This window comes from Lithobates pipiens, unplaced genomic scaffold, assembly GCF_037356315.1.
Source record: "Lithobates pipiens isolate NorthernLeopardFrog02 unplaced genomic scaffold, aLitPip1_a1.2 Scaffold_27, whole genome shotgun sequence".
NCBI classification, from domain to species: Eukaryota; Metazoa; Chordata; class Amphibia; order Anura; family Ranidae; genus Lithobates; species Lithobates pipiens.
The window spans coordinates 19,224,845-19,236,879 of NW_027507788.1; the positions used below are offsets into that span (position 1 = coordinate 19,224,845).

At 43.6% G+C, this 12,035-nt stretch overlaps 1 protein-coding gene across 1 annotated transcript in view; it reads left to right on the plus strand.

Annotated features, from left to right (window-relative positions):
* ETFB (electron transfer flavoprotein subunit beta) overlaps positions 1–12,035 on the plus strand; it is a 101,343-nt gene that overhangs the window by 73,692 nt on the left and 15,616 nt on the right. The window contains exon 6 of the mRNA XM_077456586.1: positions 2,905–3,084. Coding sequence (XP_077312712.1) covers positions 2,905–3,075 — 171 coding nt within the window. The 3' untranslated portion in view covers positions 3,076–3,084. The remainder of the gene's footprint in view (positions 1–2,904; positions 3,085–12,035) is intronic.

Sequence of the window (12,035 nt, forward strand, 5' to 3'; positions counted from 1 at the left end):
GCCATTGCGCCTATATGAGCTTGTTGGACGTCTCCTTTTCGAAACCATGTGCGTTATTATGGAGTTGGCATCCCTGTTGGGGCTACAATGACTTCCATTCTTCTGAGAAGATTTTCCACAAGATTCAGAGTGTGTTCATGGAAATTTGTGCCCGTTCTTCCAGAAGAACATTTGTGAGGTCAGATACTGACGTTTGACAAGACCAGGTTCACCTTAGGCCCCTTTCACACGGGACGGATCAGTAATGATCCGCTTGTTCAGCGGGGATCGATCCGTTGTCCCGGCTGAGCCGGCGGATAACAGGGCGGTCCCGACACACTGTCAGCTCTCCACTCTCCTCTATGGGGATCGGATGAGCACAGACCGTGTGTCCGTGTTCATCCGATCCGCTCTGCAGACGGATAGAAAAATAGGACTTTCCTCCGTCTGCAGAATCGGACAATAGCGTTGTGTTCATCCGCAGACACCCGCTATCCCATAGGGATGCATGTATGTCCGTATTTCATCCGCAAACGGATGGATGAAATACGGACATACGGTCCGCATGTGTGAAAGGGGGCCATAGATGTTCAGTAGGGTTGAGGTCAGGGGATCTGTGCAGGACACTTATGTTCCTCCACACCAAACTCCTAAAACTAGGTCTTTAAAGAGCTGGTTTTCTACACGGGGCACAGTCAGGTTGGAAGAGAAAAGGGCCTTCACCGCAAAGTTGGAAGAACGCAATAGTCTTTGTACGCTGAAGTATTAACCAAATCCTTCACCAAAAACATCTGAACTCAATCATTTGGTGGGGTGTCCATATGCATGAAAGTCCCAAAAACATGTGGAACGCTAATATACAAATACATGCCTCATAATTTGACCAATCATGTGATAAGTCGTCTCTGTGACCTGATGTAAGAGATGAGGGGTGGGGCCTAGTGCCGACTTATGTAGCGAGGGCATTTCAAATGCTTTTTGTATACTAGATTTGTTCACATGACTTGTTTAGAAGAAAGTAAATACAGCAAAAATTGATCTCAAAGTACACCTGACATGATAATATATATAAAAATATATTCTAATATATATATATATTTTTTTATATATATATTAGAATAATCTCTCTTAATAAATATATATATATATATATATATATATATATATATATATATATATATATATATATATATATATATATATATATATATATATATATATATATATATATATAATCTCCTTTTCTCATGTCAGGTGTACTTTGAGATCAATTTTTGCTATATTTACATTATATTCTCTATCTCTCGATGGCAATATATAGCAATTTCAGGCGCCTTATTCTGAAAATGCTAGTTGCTTGGCCATTTAGCCAATAAACATACTTTAACCACCTCTGCCCGCCGTATAGACAAATGACAGGAACGGTGTTGCTCTCTCATTCTGGGACGACGTCATATGAGGGGGGTGTGCAGCGATCGGCAGTGAACTCTGTCCCTGGGACACGGCGCATCCCCGATCTCAGTGACGTGATCAACTGTCTAATCGCAGCTCATGGAAAAGAAAAAAGGAAATGGTAGTTATCGCAGGGAGCAGATCAGTGGCATTTCCTCACATGGGGTGATCTATACAGATAATCAGTGCAGCCCCATCAGTGATGCCAATCAGTGCCCAGCAGTGACGCCTGTCGGTGTCTCCTCATTAATGGCCATCAGGGCTGCATATTGGTGCCTCCTCATCAGCGCACATCAGTGAAGGAGAAAAATTACCTATTTACAAAATTCTCTAACGGACACTAAGAAAAACTTAAAGTGGAAGTAAACTCCCCCTATCGTTTTCAGCCAAGGAAGCTGCCATATTTGCCTCTGTTTAATCTCCAACTGCTATGGTGCTGCACATGTGATTCGTTATGACACCAGCCATTGGATGGTTTGATAGTTTGGTTGAGAGCACAGCCAATGTGGAGTTAGCATTCCCAGCATGCCTTTTTTTTTGTTTTTGTTTTTGTTTTTTTAACTGTTTAAATCTATGGGTTTACTTCCACTTTAATACAACCAAAAGAAATTTCTGTCTGTCTCACAAAAATGATAAACATTTCATTTGGGTACAGTGTTGCATGACCGCGCGATTGTCATTCAGAGTGTGACAGCGCTGGAAGCTGAAAATTGGGGGGTGAAAGTGCCGGTATTGAAGCTGTTAAAGTCTTAACTAAGGCTGGATTCACACCTATGCATTTTTCGTGCATTTTGCAGATTTGCACTACAGTCCATATAACATGGTTTTCAATGGAAAACTTTCTGTAGTGCAAATATGCAAAAAGCTGTAAAAATGCCATAGGTGTGAAACTTTATTTTTTGTTTTATTTTTTTAGTTTTGGATAGCGTAGAGAAGGATTAGACCACCTGTTGGGGAGACTCACCCTTTCTATTTTTCCTGTTTGCCTTTTATCATTGAAAATAAAAGTAAAAGAAAATCCCAAATTTTGGGTTGTCCCCAGAAAATTAATCTTCCAATGGGGACACTAGTTCTGATGACCTGGGAAAGTCCCACGGTATTCCCTTCATTTGCAGGGACTTCCTTTCACTTCCTGTTTGGCTATGGGACAGGAAGTGAAGGGAAATCTCCACGATGGGACACAGATGGCGAAAAAAAAAAAAAAAAAAGTAAAAATCTGACCGGTGTTATAACCCTCTCTTACTCTAATGAAAGAATACATTTTGCCTGCTGCGAGTCTCCAACCTGGAGTGAGTACAGAAATCAAGAATTTTTTTAAATGATCTTGTTCCAGTTCAGTGACTCCGAAGTACTGCGCCCAGCTTTATCAGGGGGTGTATATATTGGAATACAAGAAGCACATTTTGAATCCTCAGATCACATGACCCGGCAGAACCATCTGGTAAACATTTTTGTGACTTTTTTTTTTCTTAGAAAGCAAAGAAAAAGAAGATTGAAACTGTGAAGCCGGCAGATCTTGGGGTGGACATGGCAAGCCGAATACAGATCCTCAGCGTGGAGGATCCACCACAGAGACAATCCGGAATTAAAGTGGAGACAGTAGAGGACCTTGTCGGCAAACTCAGGGAGAGCGGCCACATCTAGCAGGACCAGGTAAAGGGCCTTCACCTGCTTTTGACCATTTTTAGGCCTATATATATGGATTGACTTCTAGTTAAGCTAATCATAAAATTTGTGTGAGGAGCAATCCTTCCCTTTCCCGAAATAAGAAGGAAGGGAAGTGTGATGTGTTGGCATTGCTACATACATAGCAGATACATGTGTGTGTTTTTGGAACAGAGGTAGACAACCTCGGTACTAAAAATACAGATCCATTCCAGCCTCCGGAAGTCATGTCTGTTGGCTGGCAGTCTTGCAATGTCTTATGGGATTTGTAGTTGCACCACAACTGGAGTGTTGAGTTGAGTTTGCCAGCCCCAGTTTTAGAAATGTGTTATGAAGGAGCCCATTTAAAGCAAACCTCTGTTTTTGCCTAAGGGCACTTTCACACTGCCAACACCCCCAGGCGTCGGCGGTAAAGCGCAGCTATATTTAGCAGCGCTTTACCGTTGTTTTTGCAGTGCTTTTCGTCCACTAGCGGGGCACTTTTAACCCCAGCTAGCAGCTGAAAAAAAGAGTTAAGACCACCTGCAAAGCGGCGCTGCCCATTGATTTCAATGGGCAGGGCTGCTTTAGGATTGGTGTATTCACCGCTCCTACAGCGCTGCAAAGAGGCTGCTTGCAGGACTTTTTTTTTTTTTTTGATGTCCTGCCAGCACAGTGCCCCAGTGTGAAAGCACTCAGGGGTGAGGATCGGGCAGTCTGCCCTGGGTGCCACCCATTGGGAGGGTGTTGGGCCACCTGCCCTGCCTCTCCTGGCCCTGGGACAGCTCTGCCATACTTTAAAAAGTTAAGAAAATATTAATGACAGTCCTTTCTCGTATCCTGCTCCTCCTGTGTCACTCTCAATATAAATGGGAGTCTGTAGTACCTCAAGCCTCCCCCTTCCTCCCTCTTCCGCTTTTGATTGGAGGAGAAGAGCAGTCACGTGACCATCATTGAAACGGCAGAGGAGAGTCACATGGCTGAGTCTACAAGAGAGCGGCATTAATAGAGGTATATGGAAGCTTTAATTTAAAATGAGTGACACAGGAGGAGCCGTATATATGAGAGAGTGCTGTCTGTAATTTTCTTAACTTTTCAAAGTAGGCTGGCAGCGCTGTCCCAGGAGACGGGGAGTGAAGGGGGGCTTTATAATGAAAGGAGTCTGTGTGCTGTGGAAATTTTCTATTTTTATTTTTTTCTTCCTGAAACTTCTCTCTTAAAATTAGGGTGCGTGTTATTCACTGATAAATACAGTAACCCTTTTTGCATTAATTAACATGCAATGTGGTGGAAACAATTTTTGGAATATTGCGTATATATTGTCAACAGTTTTTTTTTATTTTTTTTGTTTGTTTTTTTTTTTTTTTTTCAAATAACCAACTCCGTTTTATTAAATATGGAAAATTGAGATATAGTGTTTTTTTTTTTTTTTGTTAACATTTCTTTTTTCTAAGTTGCCTTAAAAATCCCAGCAAAGAGGTTAACCATAATTAAGAAAATAGCTTAGAACCCCCAAACTTATTTTATTTATTTTTTAACCACTTTAATACTGCACGCCATCAGATGATGTCCTTGACTTTGATGCTTGTAGCTGCAGGAATCATTCAGATATCCCTGCACATTCAGATATTATTTGCAGGCAACAGTTCTGTGCATCATAACCACGAACGTGGCGGTAGTTCCACTGCTTGATCATTCTTATAGGCGACGGGAGGGGACGTCCCATCTCCTCCCCCCCCCCCCCCCCCCCTGTGCTTCTCTGGGCTCTCCCGTGCCATCGGGGGGCTCGGAGAAAGAATCAGGCGGCGCCGGATGACGACAATACAGATTTCCGGTGACCCGTTGGTCACCAGTCATCTCTGACCGTCTGAGGCCCAGGTGCGACATTATCACGTCACGCCCTGGTTCCCGAAAGTAAACAAAGCCGTGATCGCTGCTGCCAGTATGAGATCTGTGAATTTTTTTTTTTTCCACGATCTTATGCTTTCCAGCCTGGAGGAGAGATGTGGGGTCTTATTGACCCCGCATCTCTCCATAAAGAGGACCTGTCGCACACTATTCCTATTACAGGGGACGTTTACATTCCTTGTAATGGCAATAAAGGTGATCAAAAAAAAAATGTAAAAAAAAGTGCAAAAATAAAAAAAAAATTAAGAAAAATAAACCATTTAAAACGCCCCTGCTGCCGGTAGCTTGCATTGAGAAGCGAACACACATGTAAGTCCTGCCCAGATATGTAAACACAGTTCAAACCACACATGTGAGGTATCGCCGCGTGCGTTAGAGCGTGTGCAACAATTCCAGTACTAGACCTCCTCTGTAACTCTAAACTGGTAACCTGTAAACATTTTCAAAGCGTCGCCTATGGAGAATTTTAAGTACTGAAGTTTGGCGCCATTCCAAAAAATATATGTGTGTGTGTGTGTGTGTATTTGTGTGTGTATGTGTTTGGGGGTTCTGAGTAATTTTCTAGCAAAAAAAAATGATGATTTTTACATGTAGGAGAGAAGTTCCAGAAATAGGCCCGGTATTGAAGTGGTTAAGCAAAGGCCCTAGAGAATAAAACGGCGGGTGTTCATTTTATTTTGTATGTCACGCGGTATTCACACAGCAGTTTTTCAACTGCAATCTTCTTGGGGAAAAAAAATACACTTTGATGAATTTTGTTGCACACAAATAGAATAACCAATTTTTTGGTAAAATATAAAATATGTTGTACAAGAGTAAAAGGATGCCAAACTTTACATGCTTGTGGAACAGTGACAAACTACAGTACTTTCAATTATCCATAGGCGACGCTTTAAAAGCCTTTACCAGTTTAGAGTTGGGTCTGGAGCTAGAATTATTGCGCTCTCTCTCTCTCTCTCTCCGACGTTCACAGTGATAAATTGCGTGTGGTGCGATTCCCCTTTCACTGTATCCAGGGGAAGACAGTGCTGCCGTTGGTCACATCCTTCATGGGCTCCCTGATGGGACAGGAGAGCCCGGAAAAGGTGGATGCAGGAGGAGGGGGGGGGGGGGGAACCCTCCTTCCACCACCTGTAAAAGTAACCAGCGACTGTATAGCTGCTAGGATTACTTTTACATTTAAATAAAATATGATACCGTGATCATGGTTGTAGGCTCAACCATGATCCCGGTATAACCACCTCGGTGCCAGGACCTGCTGTGTATGTACGTACGGCAGTACTGAGGTGGTTAATTGGAATTGGCCTTTGAGACAATCCCGATAAATAAAATGTGCAGCAGAAAGGTAACAAACAATGTTTTGCTGTTATTGCTTTAACCACTTCGCGCCCAGGCCAATTCTGACATTTCTCTCCTACATGTAAAATTCCTAATTTTTTGCTAGAAAATTACATAGAACCCCCAAACATTATATATGTTTTTTTTTAGCAAAGACCCTAGAGAATACAATGGCGGTCGTTGCAACTTTTTATCTCGCACAGTATTTGCGCAGCAATTTTTCGAACACGTTTTTTTCAGAAAAAAAACAGTTTCATGTTAAAAAAAAAAAAAAAAACAGTAACGTTAGCCCAATTTTTTTGCCTAATGTCAAAGAGGAGTATACGCCGAGTAAATAGATACCAAACATGTCGCGCTTCAAAATTGCACACGCTCTTAGAATGGCGCCAATCTTTGGTATTTAAAAATCCCCATAGGCGATGCTTTAAATTTTTTTCTACTGGTTACATGTTTTGGGTTACAGAGGAGGTCTAGAGCTAGAATTATTGCTCTCGCTCTAACGTTCACAGCGATACCTCACATGTGTGGTTTGAACACCGTTTTCATATGGGGGGCGGGACTTACGTATGCGTTCGCTTCTGTGTACGAGCTCACGGGGACAGGGGCGCTTTACATATTTATTTTTTTTATTGTTAATTTTATTTTTATTTTTTTAGTTTGACACTTAAAAAAATAAAATTGATGACTTTTATTCCTATTACAAGGAATGTAAACATCCCTTGTAATAGGAATATGGCACGATCGGACATATTTACAGTGAGATATGAGGTCAATAAGACCCCATATCTCACCTCTAGGCTGGGAAGCAAAAAAATAAATAAAAAAAAACGATCCTGGCTTCCCTGCCAAATCGGCGCCGTTAATTTAAATACAGAGGCCGGGGCGTGACGTCATAACATCGCACCCGGCCTCCGAACGATCATAGAGACTCCGGGGATGATCTGGTCCGCCGGAAATCTCTATGGTAACTTGCGGGGGCCGGCGGATCCTGTGACCGACTCACCGACTCACCGATGAAAGCGGTGAGTCGGTACAAGCACCAGAGGGCGGCGGGAGGGGGGTTGTCCCCTCCTGCCGCCCGTAAGAACGATCAAGCGGCGGAGCAGCCGCTATGATCTTTCTTATGGTGCAGGGAATCGCCGGCTGAAACCGCCAATATCTGTCTGTGGCCTCAGGCATCATTCAGACATAACCACCGAAAGCTCATGACGTCAATAGACGTAGTATGGGCACCAAGTGGTTAATTGATCTTGCTATGAGTCCAGGATCCTCTTCTGCAGGGAAGGACCACCGCTATCTGTGGGTGAGCAGCGGCCTCTCTGCAGCAGTCTGACACTCCCTGTTGACTGGAGAGCACTAGCTCCGGCAGGAGGTGACCACTCCGCAGTGGTTCTTCTCTGCAGGCTATATATAGCCTGGGGGAGCAGACTTGTGTGAGGATTAATACGAGCAAATTTGTCATTTAACTTTTGCTGCTCATTAGGAATTCAGCGGAAAGTTTCTCCCCCCCCCCCCCGTTCTTTCCCTTGCCCATACAAGTCATGGGTTTAGGCACGTTTAGCCTACATGGCAGTGTACACAGTACAGTCGGCTACCTGTATACTGGCACATTAATCACGCATAACAAGCAAACACAGATCGGTTGTAAAATGACTCAGCAGGATGCAACCACCGTCCACCAGCATGAGAGGTGGGAAAGGAAAACACAATTAAAGCTGCACGGCGGGCAAGCAGCCAAATGCACGGCTAAAATACGTATTTGTACATTTCTGTATCTGTCAAAAGGATTTACAGTTCTGTTAAGGGCCAGTTCACACCGTAGAAACGCAGTCCTGATGCGTTCCAGGTGCTTTTCTGCATGCATGTTTTTGATGCAGTCCAGTCCTCCTATTTTTTTTCTTAACCTTAAATAAGGACAAGTGTGTTGCAGTGCGTTTTTGGTGCATTTAAGTCTTTTTTTTATTTTAATTTTTTTTCTGGAACTGACCACACTGGTGTAAATTATACCATTGAAAACCATATAACCTACTTTCCAGGCGTTTTTGATGCAGAAAAAAAAAAAAAACGCACTGGACTGCATGTGGTGTGAACTGGCCCGAAAAGAGAAGTATGGCAATTTTTTTTTTTTTTTTTTTTAAACATGCTTACCCTAGGTAGATGCAGCATCTGTCCCCGCCACCTCTAACGCTGGGAACTGAGCGTTCAAACACGGCTGATCGCTCGGTTCTTAGAGCTCTGTAAGCAGAGTGCTGGTGACTGTTAGTCAATGCTGTCTGCTCTGCTCCCCGCCCCCCCCTCACTGGAGTGCTGAGCTGTGGAGGGGCGTGAGCGGCCGACCCTGGCTCTCAGCGGCTTGCTTAGAGGATGAGCTATGAGTAAGCTCTAATTTTAGAATGAAACGCGTCAAACATTTTTTGTTCTATTTTTCTCCTTTGTTGCTGCGATTCGTGTGATGTGAAGTTTCACTTGAAAAAATAAAGGCATAATTCACTTTTTATTCAATCCGGAGGGCGGCTGGCCAGAGTTTTTCAATTTCCTATCCATCAGGATGATCTGGGTGGATCCTGACCATATTGCTGCGATCTTTTCCGAGCCTGGACCGGCTCGGTGACTTCAGCTGACGGCAGATTTCAGCCCGCCGTCTGCTGAAAATGGGTCACAGGAGTGCAGAACGGAGTGCACTCCTACCATCCACAGCCAGACCTCAATCACCTCTGCACAGCTTACTCCAAAAACATACCCCCTCCACCCCCCAGGCTGCTTATTGGACAATGAGGGAACAGCAGCACACTGAGCACACATCCCTCTGCTCTCTCTTCTCCGTGGCAGCACATGTGCTGTGCAGCAGAGCCTGATTGGCTCTGAGCGCTGCCCCTCCCCTCTCTGTGTGTTGCTGTACTGATGGGACCGTACAGAGGCTGACGGAGACAAATCTTATTTATTGGACTTCAAATATAATTATATTCTAATGAATACAAAACTGCATTAACTGGTGTGCTTTTTTATTATCTGTCTGTAATTCAGGTTTAATTATTCACTACATGTATTGACCATTTCGCTGATGAATTGTGGACATTAAGGTCAGATCAATAGGCTGCATATTTTAAATGCGTTTATTTTTACCTCCCGATACTTTTCTCATCAACACGCTCAGGTCACATATATAAATACTGCCTGGGTGTGCAATATACGGTTTTTCCCACATGAAGTACTTATTTAACTCTGAATTCCAGCCAAATGGCTACATAAACAATAAATATATATGAGGATTGTAAGACCTCAAAAAGATCACATGCCCTTCCTTTCTAGACAGAGCTGTGCTGTGTGGCGGGGCTGTGTGAGCCTCAGCACTGGATGAGCAAAAATGAAGCCCCATACACACAATTCGATTTTCTGCAGATTTTTGTCTTCGGATTTACCAAAACCATGTAGTAGAAGGGCCTGCCTGATTGCAGACACATTGAAACTCTTAAGATTTGACCTCATATTATATGGTTTTGGTAATCCGAAGACAAAAATCTGCAGAAAATCTAATGGTGTGCATGGGGCTTAATTTTTGCTCATCCAGTGCTGAGGCTCAGACGGCTCCGCCACACAGCACAGCTCCGTCTAGCAAGGGAGGGCATGTGATATATTTTTTCTCTTGTAGTTTCCCTTAAGTGATTGTAAAGGCAGAATGTTTTTCTCTTAAGTGGAGTTCCACCTAAAAATGGAACTTCCGCTTTTCAGAAGCCCCCCCGATGTCACATTTGGCACCTTTCAGGGGGGAGGGGGGGAGCAAGATAACTGTCTAATACAGGTATTTTGCTCCCACTTCTTGGCATTAATACCAGAGCCACCTTCGGTATCTATACCACTGCCGGCGCCTTCTCTGTCCCCCCCGCTGTCTTCTGGGAGACACACAGGTCCCAGGAGGTAGAAGGGACCATTGGGATTCGCACATGTGCAGTAGTGAACCAGGAAGTGAAGCTGCAAGGCTTTGCTTCCTGATTCCCCTCACTGAAGATGGCGGTGGCAGCAGCACCCAAGAGCCAAGGGACAGACTGGCTTCGGGTGCCGACATCGCGAGTGCCCTGGACAGGTAAGTGTCCTTATTTTAAAAGTCAGCAGCTGCAGTATTTAAAGCTGCTGACTTAAAAAAAAAAAAAAAAAAAATATATCAACAGAACTCCGCTTTCATGCATTCTATGCAATAAGATAAAAAAAAACTATTGTGTGCAGAAGCCCCCCTCGTACTTACCTGAGCCCCATCCTCTATCCAGCGATGTCCACAAGTCCCTCGGCCTCTCCCTCCTGATTGGCTGAGACACAACAGGGGTGCTATTGGCTCTCGCGGCTGTCAGACACTCAGGAGAGAGGAGGAGGAGGGCCGAACGGCAGCTCAGTGTCTAAATGGACACACTTGGGTTCTCCCATAGCAAACTGCTTGCTGTGGGGGGGCACAAGACAGGAGGGAGGGGCCAGGTGCACCGATGAGGCTGCTAGTGGGGGTAAAAGCGCCCTGCTAGTGGCTGAATAGCGCAGCGAAATTGGCAGTAAAGCGCAGCTAAAAATAGCGGCGTCTTACCCCTGGCCTAGTGTGAAAGGGGTCTTAACATGACAGATTAGTGGCAGTCCGATGTAAACGCACAAGTCTTTTTATTTACATGCAGCAGATCCAACACGGGTCCACCGTTGTCTGCTGTCAAAATGCAGACAGAACCTTTAGCTGAAGCTATTAGCCATAACTTTGCATTTTTTTATTTATTTTTTTCAGCAGGTGGCTGGCTTTGTCATGAGTGTTCTGAGCTGCTCATGAGCCCTGGAACATGTTCAGAAGTGGTGAGAGGGGCGCGCCACCCCCCCCCCAGCAGTGTTTTTTGGGCTTGCTGATTTTACTGGCGCACCCAAGAAGTGATTTGATGGTGCGGCCGGCTGATCAGAGGCGATCAAAGACCAGATTAGTCTTTGCCTCTGTGGTCTTGGAGGACCGGAGCAACGTTATGACATCCCTCCAGGGTGGAAGTAAACTTTTTTTTTTTTTTTCTTTGATCTTTTGCTTTTAAAAAGGTAAAAGAAGAGATTTGGGGTCTTTTTGACCCCAGATCTCTCCATAAAGAGGACCTGTCATCCTTCTTTATATTGCAGGAGATGTTTACAAAAAAAAATTGAAGTGACTGTGAAAAATAAATATAAAAAGTAAAACTTAAATTGCCTCTATCCCTCCGCATGCATATATGTAAACAATGTTCCCACCACATGTGAGGCAGCGAATGTTAGAGTGAGAGCAATAATTCTAGCGCTAGACCTCCTCTGTAACTATAAACTGGTAACCTGTAAAGGTGTTTAAGTCAACTATGGAGATTAAGTACGATAGTTTGTCGCCGTCGCATGCACAATTTTAAACCATGAAATGTTTGGTATGTATTTACTCCGCGTAACCTCATCTTTCACGTTATACAAAAAATAAAAAAACGTGCAAAAAAAAAATCAAAAACAAACGTGCAAAATTTTAAAGCTTGACTTGTTGCGTATTTACTTGGCGTAACATTCTCATTCACATGTTGCAAAAAAAAAAGGGGGGGGGGGGTATAATGTGTTTTTTTTTTAGTTCATTAAAGTGTATTTTTTTCCCCAAAGAATGAAGTTTGAAAAAACGCTGTGAAAATAAAGTGTCATAAAAGATTTCAATGATCGCCGTTTTAATACCTAGAAGTCTCTGCTAAATAAATATA